Source organism: Erpetoichthys calabaricus, chromosome 4, assembly GCF_900747795.2.
Source record: "Erpetoichthys calabaricus chromosome 4, fErpCal1.3, whole genome shotgun sequence".
NCBI lineage: Eukaryota > Metazoa > Chordata > Cladistia > Polypteriformes > Polypteridae > Erpetoichthys > Erpetoichthys calabaricus.
Window position 1 is genome coordinate 311,561,631 of NC_041397.2, and position 21,606 is coordinate 311,583,236.

At 47.2% G+C, this 21,606-nt stretch overlaps 1 protein-coding gene across 1 annotated transcript in view; it reads left to right on the forward strand.

Annotated features, from left to right (window-relative positions):
- LOC114644957 (A disintegrin and metalloproteinase with thrombospondin motifs 5) overlaps positions 1 to 21,606 on the forward strand; it is a 74,890-nt gene that overhangs the window by 38,467 nt on the left and 14,817 nt on the right. Inside the window, 1 exon segment of the mRNA XM_051926041.1 lies at positions 16,854 to 16,986. Coding sequence (XP_051782001.1) covers positions 16,854 to 16,986 — 133 coding nt within the window.

A 21,606-nucleotide genomic window follows, 5' to 3' on the forward strand; every position in this document is an offset into this window, starting at 1 on the left:
TTGGACGTTTTTAAACCCTCCCTGTATTGTTTACAACCCACCATTTACTCTATTAATAACAGGGACGACTGCTAAGCAATATGAAATCGGTAGATAAGTTTACACTTACTGTATGGCGAAGTACACGTAGCAGCTTGTAGGCAGTCATGATGTCGTCGACCTTGTTGCAAAGATTCCTAAAGCAGATTCCATCCAGACTACTGCCTTATCATGTCCACTTGCAACTCGTTTTGCACCCTGCCTAAAGGACACTGCGGCCGTAGATCTTATATGCTTTTCCTCCTTTTTAGATAAAAAGAATCGTGGACTCATTTATGCTGTAATGGTGTCCTCCAGCAGTGTAGCTGTTCCCTTCCTTCAACATATCCAAAACTTTTACCTTTTCTGCAATCATTTGCATCTTCTGTGCAGTAGCACGTTAATGCTGCATGAGTGAGATGAGACTTCCTGGTTAATGCAATGCTCTGTCACTGAGCCAATCAGCAGCACACAGGAACTTAACTGTGTGCTCTGATTGGGTAGCTTCTCAGCCATCCGCCAATAGCATCTCTTGTATGAAATCAACTGGGCAAACCAACTTAAGAAGCAAGTAAAAAGACCCATTGTCCGCAGAAACCCGCGAAGCAGTGAAAAATCCACGTTATATATTTGGATATGCTTACATATAAAATCCGCGAAGTCGTGAATCCGCGAAAAGTGAACCGCGAAGTAGCGAGGGATTACTGTATAGCAAATGTTCATTTTAGAGGTTTGTTTCGGATTCATTCAGAGAGATCCCCATAAAATCATGAAATATCTCTATATTACCAGCCTTTACCAGATCCAGAACAAAATCAATATTTTACCACTCTGCATACACACGAGCGTACATGTAGGCCTACTGGTCATCTAAGGCCTTTTCCGGATGTCTTATTAGAACACCTTCCTGAGCTCGGGGGGGGGGTCTGCTCTGCCATTCCGGACCCCCCCTGCACATTTCTGAACCGCGTAGGGCCCCCAAACTGCTAAGAATGGCCCTGATGTACGGGGAGGAGCTGTGCCATGTCAGCTGAAACCACTACCCAAGTGCCCCTGCCAGCTAATAATGAATGCCAGCATTTGGTATTATAAAATCAGTGAGGTGTTCTCTCTCTGGGGTTCACGTTCCTGGGTCCTGCCTGTGTGGAGTTTGTGTCTTCTCCCTGTGTCTATGTACTGTAGGTACTTCAGTGTCCCCCCCCCCCCCCACCCTTCATATCCCAAAGACATGCAGATTAGGTGGGTTGTCTGTGTGATCACCTTGTGATAGACCGGCATCCTCTCCAGGGTTTGTTCCTGCCCTGCGCCCAATGCTTTCTGGGATAGGCTTCACCCCGGGACCCAGAGTGTTAGGAAATACTGTGACACTTTGTGGCCAACAGAGGGCACTGTAAAGCATAAGGTGGCCTGTTCATTGAAGTTGGTGATCCCCTGTGTACCCTGAGCCCCCGCCACCCAACTTAGCCTACTAGGAAACAATTGAGTGTACCCTGGGATGGGGCTCATCTTGAAAGGCGCTATATACAGTAAATAAGAACTGGGGAACACAAGGTGGTTGTTTCCATGCCCATCATTGACTTTCTGAAGCCCACCGGGCAGAAAGCCTGGAAGCATTTTGACTTGATAAGAGCGAGTTTAGGCAACAGCAGTCTCGCTGGGCCAGACGTGATTCTCAAACAATCGATTTTATTTATATAGCGCCTTTCACATGCTCCAGGCACTTAAGTACATGTCTGGGGACACATTTATAGTGAATAGAGGAAAGGCTCCACCTACAGGGCTTCAAACAAACTCCTCCAGTCCACGCACTTTTAAACCGCCGGGGTTTCAGGAAGAGTGGGACACGAAACTGAACAGGCGACTCGCCGCTCCAGAGTGCCGAAGGGTGCAGCGACAGACCCCCACACACTTGTGGACCACCGCAGCTTCTTGGCCCCACATATTGGAGAAGGGCTTCTGTCTTCTATGATGGCTTCCTGTCTTTTGGACGAGTGCATTACATGATGACATAACAACAGCAAGTCAAGTTTAGACGAGTGTTGTGGTCTGTGGATGGATAACATGCTGGAAATCACGGCGTGTTTGACACTACTAAATACTTTTATTTGCAATGTGCACAGCTGTTGACATAACACACTTAAGTAAATGCAGAACAATATTATTGTGCGCGACACGGGTTTAGATGTGCGGTCAGAAGGTGCAGATTTGCTGATTCAGGTGTTTTGCGTATTGAAATCTGCATCGCCTGGGGTTCTTCGTTATCCTCTCTCTTAACGGCATTCCTTTTGATGGAATGTGACCCGCCGTTTACTTCAAATTCATATTTTCATGATTATAGCTTTAAAGCTGACCGACTCTGACCGTGTTGTCGTAACGCTGAACAGCCTTCACGTTTACCGCTCGCCCATCAGTGCTGTCAAATACCAGCGTGTACTCTGAAGCTATTAGAAAGGTTTTTTCCCTGGCGTCAGGTTTGTTTATTTTTAACACGTGCAGCGTCCTCTCCGCATATTTACATATGTATATGTCTCCTAGGGGTCTTTTTAGGAGACGTTTCGGCTCTAGACAGTTTGTCAGCCCAGGTTAATGAGAGCACCTCTGCTCTCTGCAGGGTCCAAGTCTCCGCCCCTACTTTAAGCCCCGCCTTCTGTGAGGCGTTGGATTGGTTTAGAAATGTGACACTAAGTGAGCCGTCTGATTGTTCACACCCACTTTTGTGTAAAATTCACTCTTGTCTGTCTCCAGACACACACACACACATATATTATTATATATATATATATATATATATATATATATATATATATATATATATATATATAATATATATATATACATTGTAAAGAAACACAAAGACCACTGTAAAGGTTTGGGGTTTTTAGGCCCTGTATACTGTAAAGTAAAAGGTTTTTTGTCAGTAAAATCCAGTACAGACAAGCAACAACAAAGAATGGCTGGCGGACAATTTATAGTGACGGACAGGAAGTGATGAAATTGATGGGGGCGTCATGATGGTAGATGGGTAATTGATGTCATTAGGAAGGGACCAGAGGTTAGAAAGGAAGTGGGTGTGCGTAATGGTCTTCCGGTTACGGTTATGGCGGCGGTGCTTCGTTCTTTCTGGAGAAATAAAAAGAGAGGTTAGAACCTTGTCCCCTGGCACGACTCGTCTTGCGGCGCCCGTCAGGTCCTTAAGCCGCTTCCCATGCGCTTGTGCGTGACAACATATATCTATATATATATATTGTGAAGCCCGGGGCGCGCACAGCCACCCTAACACCGACACAGACAGACACAAAGACACATTTTGCCACACTACACCCAGTTTATTTACAAACCCCACAGTCCAACACACAGTGCACAAGTCACCAATAGGGAACCAATACGACAATACACAGTCCCAGTCCATCCGCCTCCACTCTTCCTCAGTCTTTGTCCTCTTCCTCCCGACTCTGGCCATCGAGTGGTGGTAACTGGCCCCTTTTTTATAGGGCACCCGGATGGACTCCAGGTGCCCAACGAGCTTCTTCCAGCAGCACTTCCGAGTGTGGCCAAATAAAGGCCCTGGAAATATCCATGCGCCCCCTGGTGGTGGCCATGGGTCCTAACAAGCTTGAGCTCCCCTGCTCATAACCCGTGGCCCTCCCCCACCTGGAAAGCAAGGGGGCTGCCCCTGTCAGCCCGGGGGTGAAACTGTCCTGAAAATGTATATATAATATCCATCCATCCATTTTCCAACCCGCTGAATCCGAACACAGGGTCACGGGGGTCTGCTGGAGCCAATCCCAGCCAACACAGGGCACAAGGCAGGAACCAATCCCGGGCAGGGTGCCAACCCACCGCAGGACATACATATATACAGTATATATAATATATATATACACATACATATTTTTTATATTATTAATTTATTATATTAATAAGCCAAACATAATATATATATATATTAACATATGTATACAGTATACATTATGCAAACATAAATACAACAAATATATATATATATATAGGGAAAGGCGCTATATAGGCTCTCGACCTGACACAGACTGACAACAGAGGCACAGGTAAAAATCAAACAAACAGATTTATTTTCTTCCGCTGGGGGGGTCACGTCTTCCCCGTGTCCCTCAGCTACAGCACAGTCCCACAAAGCACCACACAAAACAAATCAAAAATGTTCCTCTTCCTCCACTCCTCCCAGGGAGCTTTGTCCTCCTCCTCCTCCTTCACCCGACTCTGGCTCCTTGAGTGGTGGGCGTCGACCTCTCTTATAGCCACACCCAGAAGTTGTGCTCCAGGTGGTGATTGGCCTCATTAAGCTGCACTTCCGGGTGTGGCTGCATTCCGGCCCACATGGGCTTTTTAAGCCGTGCAGCTCTTCCGGGTGGTGGCCACGGAGCCCAACGGGTCTGAGCCCAGAAGTCCCATGTCTGTGGCCCCGATGTAACCCAGGAGGGCTGGCACCACACCTTCCCGGGGACATAGTGTGCATCCCATGGCTCCTCTCCCAGATCCAGTGTCGAAGGGGAACCCTGGCCGGGCATGGGACCCAGCTGTCTGCCACAATATATATAATGTTTATATTATTAATATAATATTATTAATATTGACTTATTAATATTAATATCAAATATTACATTTGAATAACATATTGGAGAGTTGGCTCTGAGACTAAGGATCTGTGTGGGTATCTAGAAGGTTACCGGTTCGAATCCCCGTTACTGCCAAAGGAGATCCTACTCTGGTGGGCTCTTGAGCAAGGTCCTTAACCTGCAGTGGCTCCAGGGACACTCGCTGTACAATGGCTGACCCTAAGGGGTATAACAAAAACTAACAAATTCCTAATACAGTATATGGTAAAATAAAGAACAAAAAAAAAGTCTCTCCTGTAAAAAATCAAAGCGCCCCTGCCTTAAAGACACGTTAGTAAATGTTAATGCAAGGTGCAGGACCATCTTAACAGCATTGTAAGCCACCCCCGGGCAAAGCTGTGCACTGGGGCCACTACCAACACAAGTCACAACATACAGAGATTAGCATGGGGCTCCTATGTTCGTGGGGACCCCCGGGCAACTACCCAGCATGCCCATGCACATTCCGCAGCTTCCCTGTTTGGAGTTTGCATGTTCTCCCAGTGTCTGAAGACAAGCAGGTTAGGTGAAATGGTGATGTGTGGGTTTATTGTGGGTGGGTGTGTGTGTGTGTGTTCACCCCGGTGATGGACTGGCACCCTGTCCAGTGTTTATTTCTGCCTTGCCCCCTTATGCCATCTGAGATAAGCTTCAGCCAATTCTCTGCAGTCCTGAGGGGTAGAAAGCGCAGTGACACTTTGTGGCCACCTGGTGGCCAACATAGGAAACTGTGAACCTGTTCATTCAAGCCAGTGACCCCGACATGTAAACTGAGCCCCCCCCATGGATTTACATTGCAGGAACATGAAGAGAGTGCACCATGAGAAGAGAAGATGCTCACCTTGAAAGGCACTATATAAATAACAGCTATTTAAACGGTGGGACAGAGGGTGGCTGTTTCCCTCCCCATCATTGACTTTCTTGAAGGCTCTCCTGCCTGTGCCCACCGTACAGGAAGCCTGGCAGCACTTTGACCGCTCCTGGAGACTGTCAACAATAGAAATGCTCCCAGACAATTAACTGGTGCCACGTCCAGGTTGGTTCCTGCATCCCCCTGCCCCCACCTGATGCTGCTGGGTAAGTGGGTGTCAAGAAGGTGACCCCAGGGTATCTATTGTGATATCCAGTAACGCTGCATGCCATCTGTCCAGCACAGGCAGCCTTTGCGCTCCCCCTTTGCTAGAAGCCCTCGATGTCTGCAGCCCACCATCTTTGTGTCTGCACACAGTATAGTGGTGGTGGTGGGGGGGGGGGGGTTGGGGGCATCATTTAGCGACAACACGAAATGTTGACAGGCTGTCTTCAGGGGCAGCGTGCGTTTCCTGTGCGCCTGCCATGTGGTGGTCCTCCGCCATCTGTTAACAATTTTTGTGTGATTGCAAAGAGACTAAACAACACCCCAGGTTCCCCCTCATAAAGCTTCTGGTTGGAAATGTCAGCCCGGAGACATGAAGTGCATCATTGTGTGTCTAACTCAGCCGCTCCGTACTCGACAAAAGGGAGCATCGGGCCCACTGACGGTGCCCGCAGGCCATCGCTGACACTCTGACCCAGCGAGCCAGAGCATTCCAGGTCAGCGTGACCAACCCGACTGTCGTCTCTGTGTGTGTGTGTGTGTGTGTGTGAGCTCACCCGCCTGTGTCTCGGGCCGCCCTCTCAGTCTTGGAATGTGATGTGGCAGCAGCCTACAGGCAACACTGTCTGAGACCCCTGACCTACTGGGCACCGACACAGCGAGGAATGCGTCCATTCCTGAAGGTGGGAAAAAAAGAGGAGCCTGGCAATGAATGTGAGTGCAACCAAAAAAGAAGAAGGGGGGGGGGGGGGGGGGGGTTGGGATGTCCAGTGTGCCCAGTTAAACTGGCAGTGGGACTGACGCAGATACTGCAAAAGGGCCAGCGTCTGAGTGACCACCACAGATTAGGAGTCCTCTAGTACTCCATACCATCAGCTGGCACAAGTTGGCCTAGCACCTCATGCCCATTCGGAAAGAGCAGGATCTGGGTGGCATCTCGTCTGTCGACTGATGAGCACCAGAAAATGGAAAGACGTAATCAACTGCTCTCAGGCAGAGAGAGATCAGCGGGCTCACTGCAGGACGAGGGGGTGCTCAGGACGTGAGGGTGGGCTCATACATTCAACAAGTCATTCACAGGAAGTGGGGGGGGGGGGCAAATTCATTCATTCATTGTAAATTGAGTGGACTGATTGATTGATCTGCTCATTCATGCATTCATTCATTAATAGTTGGGTGGATTACTTCATTCATTCATTGAAAGTTGGGTTGTCAGTCATTCATTTATTAATAGATGAATGGATTGTTTCATTCATTCATTTATCCAAAGTTGGGCTAACTAATTGATTAATTTATTAGTATTTGGGTAGATTCGTTCATTCATTAATAGTTGGATGAATTGATTGATTAATTAATTTGTTCATTCACTGCTCATTAGGTGGACTGATTGATTTATTCATTCATTCATTCATTTGTTAATAATTAGGTGGATTCATTGATTCCTTCATTCATTCACTCATTCATTTGTTCTACGTTGGGTGTACTAACTGATGAATTTGTTCATTGAATACTTTATTAGTAATTTGGTGGATTGATTGATTCATTCTTTAATTTATTCATTATAGATTGGATGGATTGGTTGATCAATTGTGAATTAATTCATTCATTCATAGTTGGATGAACTGATTGATTTATTGATCGATCGATAGATTAATTCATTTAGTCATTCACTGCACATCAGGTTAACTGATTTCTTTGTTCATTCATTCATTTATTAATAGCTGGGTGGATTCATTCATTCCTTCATTCATTCATTGTAAGATGAGTGGACTAATTGATTAATCTGTTCATTCATTCATTAATAGTTGGATAGATTGATTCATGTATTCATTCATTATAGATTGTATGGATTCATTTATCAATTGTGAATTGATTCATGCATTCATTATTGGGTGAACTGATTGATTGATTGATTCATTCATTCATTCATTGCACATCAGGTTAACTGATTGATTTATTTGTTCATTCATTAATTTCTTAATAGCTGGGTGGATTCATTCATTTGTTGTAAGTTGGGTGGACTAATTGATTAATTTATTCGTTCGTTCATTCATTAATTTATTAATAGATTGATTGATTCGTGTATTCATTCATTATTGCTCGGGCGGATTGGTTGATTTGTCCATTTGTTGTAAGACAGATGTAGACAGATTGATTCATTTGTTCATTCATTCATTTATTAATCGTTGGATGGACTGACGGATTCATTCGTTTTACGTTGGGTACACCTGGCTGGACTCGCAGTGCACTGTGGGTGTGTTGCTCACTTTCTTGTGTGATAACAGTGTGACCCATTAATGGCTAAAACATTGTAATGCATAATATGAGGGTGCCAATTCAATGCCCACCTTTAACTCCTTGTGTAACTTCACTGAGTCTGATCACCTGTCTGGACGTTTACCTTTATACAATATGTGAGCCGTTCAGTCTTTCTGTGTTGCCAGGTGGTAAAAGTGTGGCCCCCAACGGCGCAGCACATCTACTCCATGATTTCACAAAAACCATTTCTGTGCTCACTCGGGACCTCCTGCATAAATTGAGCGACTCATTTGGCTTGGCTGGACCCTAAATACACAGTCTGATACTGTATTGGTGCTGTTCATTCGGTCTGTTGTGATTTGGAAGGGCAGTAAGCCGCCTCTGGTGGCCCCCTAGTGGCTAAGCACTTGTACTGAATAATAAGAGGATGCCCATTCAATGCCCACCTTAGACTGTTTGTCTGTCTTGACTGAGTTTGATCTCCTGACTGGACTCAGAGTGTACTGTAGGTGTGCAGCTGAGACTGTCCGCTGTCGTATGTGAGAACCGCGCAGCCCCCTAGTGGCTAAAGCAGCTGTATTGTGTAATAAGAGGATAGATAAATTCATAGATCGATGTGAAAGGCACTATATGATAGATAGATATGAAAAGCACTATATAATAGACAGACAGATGCAAACACTGACAACTTTACAGAGGTTTCCACTAGCCATAATTTGTGCTTCATCAGTGCATATCCTGCCACAACCTCCCAATTAGACCAAGTTCGCAGGTAATCATGTGACAGACAGACAGCTACAACCCTTAGCATTTTAGCAGACATTCAAAGTTGTGAAATGCACTGCGTTTGTCATTCTACCAGATGACACATCACAAACATCTGTAGTAGTAAAATGCATTGCATTTGTTATTCCAACAAATTGTGCATCACAAACGTCTGTAGTAATAAAATGCATTGCATTTGTCATTCCAACAAATGGTGCATCACAAACATCTGTGGTAATAAAATTAATTTCATTTATTGTTCCAGCAAATGACACATCACAAACATCTGTAGTAGTAAAATGCATTGCATTTGTCATTCCAACAAATGGTGCATCACAAACGTCTGTAGTAATAAAATGCATTTCATTTTTCATTCCAGCAGATGACGCATCACAAATATAGTAATAAAATAGTAGTAAAATTCACTCCAACGGATGGTGCTTCAAAAAACATCTGTAGTAATAAAATGCATTGCATGTGACATTTCAACAGATGGCACATCTCAAACATCTGTGGTAATAAAATTAATTTAAATTTATCGTTCCAGCAAATGACGCATCACAAACATTGTAATAAAATGGCATGGCAAATATCATTTCAACAGATGGTGCATCAAAAACATCTGTAGTAATAAAATGCATTGCATGTGACAGTTCAACAGATGGCACATCTCAAACATCTGTGATAATAGAATTAATTTAATAGCAAATGACACATCACAAACATAGTAATTAAGTGCATGGCAAATATCATTCCAACAGATGGTGCATCAAAAACATCTGTAGTAATAAAATGCATTGCATATGACATTCCAACAGATGACGCATCTCAAACATTAGCACTTCTTTTATAAATACCATACCAAGTGGCATATAAGAGAAAGGTAGCAACTTGGCGGACGCACAGCCACACAGATGAACAGACAGACACAACAATTTATTAAATGATCTGGATAGGACTGTAAACCCCAATTTGGCTAAGTGCGCAAATGATTTCAAGATAGGTGGATTGGCAGATAATCGAGAATCTGTTGGGACTTGGACAGCAGACAGGCTTGGGCAGATTTGTGGCAGATGAAAATTAATGTCACTAAATGTAAAGTGTTACACATAGGAAATGAAAGTGTGAGGTCTAAATAAACAATGGGAGATCTGAAAATCGAGAGCCCACCTTATGAGAAGGATTTAGGAGTCGTAGTGGACTATCAACTGCCATACAGCGTTCAGAAGCCATTAAGAAGGCTAACAGCATGTCATGTTATATAGCGCCTTGATGTGTGCAGCACAAGTCACAGGATGTTAAGCTCGAGCTTTATAACACACTTGTTATGGGTAAATTTCGCACAAACCTTTTTTTCTTACACAGAGAAGCACAGACATGTGGAATAAGTGACCAAGTAGTGTGATGGACAGCAGGACTTTATTGACCTTCAGAACTCGACTTGAAGCAGAATGGACTGGCACACTTGGTTGGGCTGAATGGCCTGTTCTCGTCAAAAGTTATTCAAACAATCTAATGCTGTAAAATAAAGGCATCAAGCTGAACGCAGTCAGGCTCAAGTCAGCTAATCGGAGTGTGGGTGCCAACATACTGGCAAAGCCAAGGTGAAGCGGCACCTTGGTCCTTATCGTTAAGCCAATCCCAGTGGGGCTCTTCTTTCTGTAGGCCATGATTTCAGGCTGTTTGTAGCCAGCAGGGTGCCAATGCTGGCTTTACAGTACTGTACTGGCAGTGTGTGTGTGTGTGAGGCCTGAGTTTCCCGTTACCCACATGGAGGTGGCACTGTACCAAATACCCCTTTGGACAGTGCATGCTCTGTTTCACGCTGTCTCTCTGGACCCCACGGCAGTTTCCTGTGCTGTGCCACCCTTTGAACTTTAAGCTGAAGTCGATGGCCACCACCCCCCATCTGGCCCGGCTGGGGTGATGTCACTCGGAATTTCTGAAGCGCTACATAAACAAATAAGAGGCTGGCAATTTACTAAATCAACACGGGCAGCTGCAATCACAAAAACAGGCCTGCATCTGGCCGCGGCATTTCCAACGTTCCACGACACGGCCAAGCTGGCACAGAAGGCGTGTGCTGTGGGGGGATGTGGATGCCCGGCATGAGGTGGGGTTGTGTGGCACCCATAGCTGTGTCTAGCTAGTCAGAGTGGAAGACGGGGCGCTAAGACTAGAGAAGCTGAAGTCGACCATGTGTGCAGGTCATAGGGGGTCGAGCCGACACATGGTCCTCGTCAGACTATGGGAACTGAAAACCAGAAATTCGTCACAGTCGGGAGGACTTCGAGCTGTCTGGGCAGGCGTGCGCCCACGTGGAGCAAACCAGCTGCTGTTTTCACAGTCGGGATGATGCCTTAGGGAATCGACGCTGACAGCCGGGCTCACAGTGATGGCTTCATTGTATCGGCAAGGGGTAATCGAGTATTTGGGGGACGCAGGGGCAGGACGTCTAAAACAAAAATCCAAAGGGGGAGAAGGTCCCGGTGAACTTCACGTGTCGTGGCTCTCTAGTGGTACAGGTACTCGGGGGAAATCCACTCAGTCAAGCTGCCCCATCCAGAACTGTAGGACGATTCTGAGAGGAGGCCATTCAGGCCAACATGCTCACCAAACCAGTTGAGCGAATTTCTCCATGACAGCATCGAGTAGAGCTCCCTACTTAGAGTAAAAGCCTCCACGAGCACTCTGCTACACCACTCGGTCACTTAGCTTACGCTAACTGGGGTTGTCTGTGTGTGAGGAAAACGTTCAAGCGTTCCCAGCCATGTCCCCGTGTTTTCGTCGATGAGCAGCTTCGGTCTCGTCACCTCATGTCGTCTCTGTTTGCTCCTCCGATCCCTCGCCGCAGCTCATTTCCCCCCCAGGAGTCGGCCGCGGAGGACGCTCTCCTCTGGACCCCCCTCTTGTGTGGTGAACTTGGGGTCCCTGAACACAGTAGTCCCAAAAATGACTCACAATGCCCCCTACAGGAGAGGTAAAAATCCCACCTAATAATACTACTATTAATAATAATTCATTCCATTTATATTACACAGTTCAGGGAGTGGGGGTGGGGGGGGGCACTTCAATGACCACCTATGTCTAGCAGCCACCTGGCTGATGTGACGGCAGCCATTTTTTATAAGCTTACCGCACATTAGAGAGCCAATTTGAGACAGGAGGTGATTAGGGGGCCAGCATGACCAGGCCGTGGTGGGCAATTTCGCCAGGACACCCTGGTTTGTTATGAAGGGATCAAGGAGAAATAGTAAAAGGGAATTTAAAGATACAGCGGCTGCCCTAAACTCGACTTTATCTGAGGTCTTCACAAGTGAGGAAGTGGAAAACCGCCGAGTGGTAACAGGGACCACTAAGGAGGTACTGAGGGATTTGGAAATTGTAGAGAGAGAGAGAAGAGCTGCTGAGATTAAACAGGCTGACATCACACAGACCACCAGGACCAGAGCAGACTCACCCTCGAGTTCTTAATGGGGCCAGCGAGTGCCGATAGAAACACTGGACACGTATTTATAGGAAGTTACTGGGGACATTGTGAAGGACTGGAAAATGGCAACTATCCATCCATTATCCAACCCGCTATATCCTAACTACAGGGTCACGAGGTCTGCTGGAGCCAATCCCAGCCAACACAGGGTGCAAGGCAGGAAACAAATCCCGGGTTCAGGGCGCCAGCCCACCACAGGGCACACACACTAGGGACAATTTAGAATCGCCAATGCACCTAACCTGCATGTCTTTGGACTGTGGGAGGAAACCCACGCAGACACGGGGAGAACATGCAAACTCCACGCAGGGAGGACCCAAGTCTCCTAACTGCGAGGCAGCAGCGCTACTCACTGCGCCACAGTGCATGGCAACTATCACCCCGTTATATAAAATGGGGGTCCGGGTAGATCCAAGCAACTATAGGCCAGTAAGCTTAACGGGCATCACAGAAAAATTAATGGCAGGAATTATTAAGAATTGAGCAACACCTGGCAAGGACATGCAGGAGTTTTAACTGAACAGGAGAAAGTAGGGTGACATGACACCTTTCATTGACTAACTAAATAGATTACAATAAAAGCTGTCATTTCTCCCTACTTTCTCCTTCATCAGTCCATGGCTAACACGGTACAACACTCTGCTGCTAAGGAGTGCTAAGGAAGGAGGGTCATGTTTGACTACAACAACAACGACGACATTTATTTCTGTCGTACATTTTCATACAGAAGATGGAGCTCAAAGTGCTTTACATAATGAAAATAGAGAAAAAAAGACCAAATAAATAAGAAAATAGAATAAGGGAAGACTAATTAACATAGAGCGCTTCCCTGCATGGAGTTTGCATGTCCTCCCCGTGTCTACGTGGGTTTCCTCCCAAAGTCCAAAGACATGCAGATTAGGTGCATTGATGATCCTAAATTGTTCCTAGTGTGTGCTTGGTGTGTGTGTGCGTGCCCTGTGATAGGCTGGCACCCTGCCCGGGGTTTGTTCTTGCCTTGTGCTGGCTGGGATTGGTTCCAGCAGACCCCTGTGACCCTGTTTTAGGATATAGCGGGTTAGGAAATGACAGACACTTTGTTTTTGTTAACTATATTTTCAGCTTGCATTATTCTTATTGTGAGCGGCACGGTGGCGCAGTGGGTAGCGCTGCTGCCTTGCAGTTAAGAGACCTGTCTGGGTTCGCTTCCTGGGTCCTCCTTGCGTGGAGTTTGCATGTTCTCCCCGTGTCTGCGTGGGTTTCCTCCCACAGTCCAAAGACATGCAGGTTAGGTGCATTGGCGATTCTAAATTGTCCCGTTTGTGTGCCCTGTGGTGGGCTGGCACCCTGTCCAGGGTTTGTTTCCTGCCTTGCGCCCTGTGTTGGCCGGGATTGGCTCCAGCAGACCCCCGTGACCCTGTAGTTAGGATATAGTGGGTTGGCAAATGACTGACTGACTAATTAACGTAGAATAAATGTAAGGTCTGATGGCCAGGGAGGACAGCTGGAGAAAAAAAATAAAATCTGCAGGGCTTCCAGGACATGAGAGCCCACCCTAGCCCCCCATAACATTAGTGATCTCAATCAGTCCTCATGGTCTTCAAGCTTCACGTGCAGGAATTTGATGATGATGATGGTCTTGTGGCCTTCAATCCATCAATGGAGGGACATCACGGCGCTTTGATCAGGTGGTTGGGGTGCAGAACAAGGACAGAAGAGAAAGTCAGGGTCAGTACGCATTATGGAGCCACCATGAATGATAATTCAATGCATATACAGAATATCAGGGTTACACTAAAATGAAGCTATGAGAAAGCCATGTTACAATAACGGGTTTTTAGCAGTTTGTTAAAGTGCCCCACCAGATTAGCCTGGCGGATTTCTATCAGTCAGTGAATCCAGATTTGAGGTGCATAACAGCAGAAGGCCGCCCGCCTCACCACTTCTTTTAAGTTTAGCCCTTGGAATTCCAAGCAGACCCCCATTTGAAGATCTAAGGTTACGATTTGGAGTGTAAGGTGTCAGACATTCTGAACTATAGAATGGCTTTGTAAACCATCAGCAGTATCCATCCATCCATTTTCCAACCCGCTGAATCCGAACACAGGGTCACGGGGGTCTGCTGGAGCCAATCCCAGCCAGCACAGGGCACAAGGCAGGAACAAACCCCGGGCAGGGTGCCAGCCCACCGCAGCAGAGTCAATAGTTACCCCTAAATTCTTTACCTCCGTCTTGACTTTTATTCCTCATGGATCAAGTTTATTTCTAATAACCTCTTTATATCCATTTTTGCCAGTCACTAAAATGTCTATTTTCTCCTTATGACCACTCATCCATTGTGTCAGTGAATTAAGAGAGTCGGGGTCATCAGGCGCCATTGATAAGTACAGCTGTGTGTCATCAGCATAGCTGTGGTGGCTCACGTTATACTAACATGCTGGAATTCTATGAGGAGGCAACAAAAGGATCAAAGTGGAGCAGATGATGATGATGATGAATGATTTTGGCCTTTTGTGAAAGTCGCTCAGATCCTTCACGCTTACCCATATCTCCTGCTTTTTAACACATTGCTGACGGGGTCACTTGCTGCCTAAAATATCCCACCCTTTGGGTGGTGCCATTTTATCGAGATATCCCACGTAATTCACTTCACCTGGCAGTGGTTTGAATGGTGTGGCTGGTCGGCGTCATTTCTATGACCAATGGGGGCTTCATGTTAAGATTACGATTATGTTGTCACCAACCATCACTGTAAGGAATCTGTGAAGATGGTGGAGAGCTACCGTTTCAGTCATTGTGAACAGGTAATCATGATTTTTTTTGAATCGTGTAACAATGATTTGTTCTTTTTAGAGAAACGTGAAGTGCACAAATGACAGTAGGCCTCCTGACACAGCCCAGTTGCTCCGTGTTTTCTCACTGATCTTCCTGTCGTGCCTGCAGGTTTCTACAGTCGTGGCCAGACGTTTGGAGAAGGACCCAAGTGTTGGTGTTCACCCAGTGTGCATCTTCAGTGTCAGATGTTTCTCTGGTAGACTGAAGTAGAATGACAAGCAGTTCAGAAGTTTCAAAGGCTTTGACTGACAATGACATGAAGTTGGTGCCCACAGTCCATATTTGCAGCGTTGGCCCATCTTTCATTTTCAATTGGCCCTGGCAGGCTGGCAATCAACTTCTGGGCCCAATCCTGACTGATGGCAGCTGCCCATTCTTGCAGAATCAGAATTGGTGGGTTTTTGTTTGCCCACCCGCCTCTTGAGGATTCCCAGTGGGATTAAGCAGAGCCGTCTTAACAGCATCATTGGACCCCCCCTACCTACGCAACCACTCAGCAAGTCACAAAATACATAGATTAGCATGGGGGCTCGTGGGGGGCAACTACTCAGCGTGCCCACGGGTTAAGACAGTCTGGGGAGTTTCCTGTCCTTGGACCCCCAAATTTCGTTGTCCTGTACCCCGAGCCACTTAGTTGTCACTTTGGCCTTATGGCCTGGTGCTCCGTCATGCTGGATTGTTTATTGTTGGTCAACCAACTGTTCTTGTTGGGTTGGCAGAAGTTGGGTCCCATTCTTTTAGGGGGTTGGTGTGGGGTGGGGGGCACGTGTCTGCTTCCACCAGAGATGGCACCTATGGCTGCATTGCTTGTGGTCTCTCTGCCTGTTGCTACCAGGCCACCACCTGTGTTGTCACTACGACAGCAATGTGACGGTGGGCATCACACATCCCCTGTTGTCCAAGTTTCAGGTTCACTTCTCGTTTTCGTGTTTGCAGTTTCCTTCCACCAACAAACTCAACGCCTGTTTGACTTCTTGACTGGTTGCCCCTTCGGCTTGCATTTCCATCCATCCATCCATTATCCAACCCGCTGTATCCTAACTACAGGGTCACGGGGGTCTGCTGGAGCCAATCCCAGCCAACACATCATGCAAGGCAGGAAACAAACCCCGGGCAGGGCGCCAGCCCACCACAAGGCTTGCATTTCCATTAAACGTTATTCATGTATTTGCTTAGCAGATGCTTTTATGTAAAGTGACTTACAAAAGAGGTCAACATAATGGAGTACATACCAGTCTGTGAGGTCTGCTTGGGAACAGGTGGCACAGGACAAAGTGACAGAATCGATCACCTCAGAACTAAATGCCAGCCAGTTACAATTCCTATCAATGCCACCATCGGTTAGAGAGAATATCAAGAGCATGAGAGCCTTCAAATGCGTTGTGAACACCTTGAGGGCATTGGTAACTCGAATAGAGGTTGGCATCTCATTCCACCAGCTAATAGCTACATATGAAATTTGATGTCACATAGAAGTGGCATCACCAGATGCCCTTCATCAGCAGACTTGAGTGGGCGAGAAGGATCAGAGGACCCCCACAAGTGTCTCCATATACATACTGTAGGTGCTGACCCTCTGACTAGTCTGTAGGTGAGCATTAAGGATTTATAGTTAACACGTGGTGCCAACGTAGCCAATCTGAATAGAGGAGTGACATGACATGTGCTCCCCCTCGGCTGGGCGTTTTTCTCGTCTGACCCCCACCCATCCCCTGTTCCTTCCTCGTGTTCCTTTAACTGCCTTGACGGAAGCGCCCTCCTGCTGGCACCTGACTGACCTGCCTCTTGTTTTCCTTCACAGGACCTGTGTGGGCACCACTCCTGTGACACCCTGGGAATGGCAGATGTGGGGACCATCTGCTCCCCGGAGCGAAGCTGTGCTGTAATCGAGGACGACGGGCTGCACGCGGCCTTCACTGTGGCTCATGAGATCGGTATGTAGGCTTCACCACATTGAGGGGCATTAACGGGCTGCATGACCTGGGCTGTGCCAACCTAGAGTGTCAATTAGTTGGAATGATAAAGCACAGGCGCCATAAGCGAGAATCATTAGGAAATGTCATAAAAACAAGAAAAAGGGCATAAACCAGCACTGGAGCAGCTGGAAAGATCCGATTCCCGGGGTGTGTGGCCAGCAGGGGGCAGGTTTGATCCCACACTTTTGGCATGGAGCTCCGTGCCATTCTTGCACTGCGGCTTTCAGCTTGAATTCCAGCTGTGAGAGTCTGAAGTCATGTTTTGAAAGCGCAGGCAGAACGGCAGCCAGCGGGCTGACTTATTATTACTCAACGTTTCCTTCATAAGCCCGGCTTCAAAATAAGCACTTTGGAGGGCCACTTGAGCAACGTTTGTGCAATTCTAGAAGGCTCAAGGCCAACGCTGGAATTGGAAGGCGGATGCAGTGGGCTCAGAGGCTTAGGACAGGCGAGGCGGCATAGCGTGGCTCCACGTCGCCCTCAGGTGGCACTGAAGGGGAGCCTCACGGCCGACTATGAGGACTTTCAGCTGGGGTCTCATCGGGGAACGGGTTATCGTGAATTATGTGAGAAGAAGAAAGGGCTGAACAGAGGTTAGCGGGCATAAGGCCGAGCCAGCAAAGCTAGCAAGATCAAAAATCAGAGGGGAAGTCGATAAACAGACTCACCGAAAATACGTATATCCCTTATGTGTGTGTACAAAAACTGAAGCACACACGGCAAAGATTTCTCCTGGAAATCCTCAAACTAGGATAACCTGAGGCTGTGCCATTGTCTTTTTAAATGCTGGTGGTGATGATGTCACTACACCACACCGCAAGATTAAAAATGGCTGCTCAGGCCACAACAAAGATGGCCGATGAAATGAAAAAAAAGAAAAAAAAACGACCTCACCAAAATGGCCTCTCCATCACAATACTAAACAACAAAACCCAAACTGAAATTGGCAAGGGCGATTGATGTAATGCCGAAAAATACATCACGCCCCGCATGAAGTGAACCAAACATCTCCAGATCCCTCGACGTCAAACAGCCGCGCATTTGCGTTTAGTAATACAGCTGGGAGAGGAATCCACGTGCTGATTGGCCGGATGGGTGACCCTGGCATTATCAGGAATGCGATGAGGTCAGATAATCCATCAGGTGCCCGTAACGAAACTGAGGTCAAAGCTGTAAAAGATGGCTCAAAGGACACCACAGTCTGGTCCATTAGGGTGAGGTCAAGGTTGGACTGACCTGATTGATGCCTTATGATATGAAGATTTAAGATTAGCAGATGAATTAAACGTGTCAAGGGCCTGCTTAGGGGTCCATAGGTCAGGGTAACATCTGATTCTTCATGTACAGGAGATGAGGGTGAAGGGATCCGCAGATGGATCTGACGGACCTTATGAGGGATGATTGTTAACAAAGAACACATGGAAGGTGCTGTGACCCGTTAGGGGCCTGAAATTATGGTAATTCAGCCGGCCACAGACCATATGGTGGAAAGAGGCTGAGGATAAAGCGGACAAGTCCGGAAGGAGGGGCCGATCCCAAACACCTCCATCCATCCATCTATCCATCTTCCGAAACCCACTAATCCAAAGCAGGGCTCTTGGGGAAGCCGGAGCACTGGGATCAAAGTAGGAACAATGCCTGAGGGGGATGCCAACCTACCACGTGGTGAACACGCACACTCACACACACACACACACTAGGATCAAGACAGTGAAAATTTAAATACGTGGAGGAGAATGTTAAAGAGCGAATGGAAACCTCAGGAATCCAGATATTGAAACTTAAAACACATGTGCAGCAGGGTGACAAGAAATCAAAAGGACAGCCACCATGTTTAAGTCAACACGTCCCTGCAGTCCTGGGTATTGAAGAGGGTGGCTGCCTTAAGGTGACAAGTATCACAGTACGAGGTGTCCAGAGATAGAAGAGCTACCAGAGCCACCTTCTTCTGTTTTGTCAAATGTAGTGTCATTTCATCCCTTATGGGCGCTAGGGGGTCTGTCCCACCTAGCTTTAAAAATTTAGGGGATTCAGAAAGGACTGAGACCCCAAATCCCCCCCCCCCCCCCCCCGCTGACTTTCTGCACACTTTATTGGGTTGTAGATTTCAGTTTGGCCACCAATCCACACTCAGTAACCTAGTAACCCAGAATGACATCCATCCATTATCTAACCCGCTATATCCTAACACAGGGTCAAGGGGGTCTGCTGGAGCCAATCCCAGCCAACACAGGGCACAAGGCAGGAAAGAAACCCCAGGGCAGGGCGCCAGCCAACCACAGGGTGCACACACACAGACACTCACTAGGGACAATTTAGAATCACCAATCCACCTAACCTGCATGTCTTTGGACTGTGGGAGGAAACCGGAGCGCCCTAGAGGAAACCCACACAGACACGGGGAGAACATGCAAACTCCTCGCAGGGAGGACCCAGGAAGCGAACCCAGGTCTCCTAACTGCGAGGCAGCAGCGCTACCACTGACCTACCGTGCCACCCCACCCAGAATGACAAAGTCATGCAAATTTCCTGAAATCTCCCCTTCGTAGACGTATTCGGACCCTTTGCAGTGTCACTCCACATTGTGCTCAAGTGCTTCCTGTTTGCTTTTAGATGTTCCTAGAACTTGGGTGGAGTCCGCCGGAGGCAAATTGACGTTACTGGACATCGATTAGAAAGGCACATGTGTGTAGCTGTGTACAGAAGGACCCCCAAATCACACTGCATGGCAGCACTAACACCAAGCTGGGATCTCCAAGGGACTCTCTGTAGACCGCCTCAATCAAACTGTGGTCAGGTCCAATCCTGTTTGCTTCAGTTCTCCTTGAGATGTGTCCAGAACTGGAGTGGAGTCCACCTGTGGCAAAATGAATGACTGGACATCGATTAGACTGGCACACATGTGTAGCTGTGTGTAGAAGGTCCCACTATTCACACTGCCTGTCAGCACAAAAACCAAACCACAATGTCCAAGGGACTCTGTGCAGACCTCCACAGTTAAATCAGGTCAATCCTGTTTGCTTTTATTCTCCGTGAGATGTTCCTAGAACTTGACTGGAGTCCACCAGAGGCAAATGGAATTGACTGGACATCATTTAGAAAGGCACACATGTGTAGCTGTGTACAGAAGGACCCAAAAACCGCACTGCATGGCAGCACTAACACCAAGCTGGTATCTCCAAGGGACTCTCTGTAGACCTCCACGGTTAAATTGGGTCCGTCTTGTTTGCTTCACCTCTCCTTGATATGTTTGTAGAACTTGATTGGAGTCCACCTGTGGCAAACCGAATTAACTGGACATCATTTAGAAAGGCACATGTATGTAGCTGTGTACAGAAGGACCCACAAATCACACTGCATGGCAGCACTAACATCAAGCTGGGATCTCCAAGGGACTCTCTGTAGACCGCCTCAATCAAACTGTGGTCAGGTCCAGTCCTGTTTGCTTCAGTTCTCCTTGAGATTTGTCCAGAACTGGAGTGGAGTCCACCCGTGGCAGACTGAATGACTGGACATCGATTAGACAGGCACACGTGTGTACCCGCGTGTTGAAGGACCCACCATTCACACTGAATGCCAGCACAAAAACCAAACCCTGATGTTCATGGGACTCTCTGTAGACCTCCACAGTCAAACTGTGCTCATTTCCATCCCGTTTGCTTCAGTATGTGTCCAGAACTTGATTGGAGTCCACCAGTGCCAGACTGGACATCATCTATAAAAGCACATGTGTGTAGCTGGGTACAAAAGGACCCACATTTCATACTACATGTCCAACCACTATGTCCAAGGAACTCTCTGGGTACTTCCACAGTTAAATCAGGTCCGTCCTGTTTGCTTTAGATCTCCCTGATGTGTGTCCAGAAGTTGAGTGGAGTCCACCTGTGGCAGACTGAATTGATTGGAGGTTGTTTATTAAGGCACATATGGACCTGTGGATAGAAGGTCCTACAATTCACAATTCATGTCAGAACAAAAACCAAAGCCATAAAACCTAAGGAACTCTCTGTAGACCACCATAGTCAAGCTGTGGTGAGAGCAAGGATATAAAACTTGGAGTGTTCCCAGGAGATCCAGAATTGCGAAATGGGAGAAGTTTGGAACTAGCAGGACTCATCCTAGAGTTGGCCATCCAGCCAAACTGAGCAACCACACATAATAGACCAGGGTCAAGGAGATGACCAAGAACACAGTGAGCTTCGGACGTTCCTCTGCTGAAACAGGTGAACCTGTCAGAAGGACGGAACCATCTCAGCTGCACTCCATCAAGCAGGTGTTCACGGTGGGGTGGCCACTCTGGAATTAAAGGCGTGTGACCATTTAGAGGACTCGGAAAGAAGGAGGGAAAAAGATGACACAAAAAATGGATCTCTCTGAGCAGAACTTCATGTACTACGTCTGGGGAAGACCAGATGGCCTGATGCCATCCCTAATGTGAAGCCATCGTAATATTGGGGGGGGGGTTAGGGGATGCTGGGACAGGGGTACTGGTCAGAACTGGAGGGGAAGACGAATGTGGCCAAACATAGCAATGGGTCAAATCTGAATTCAGCCTTTAGCAAAGCATTCAGGAGCTGG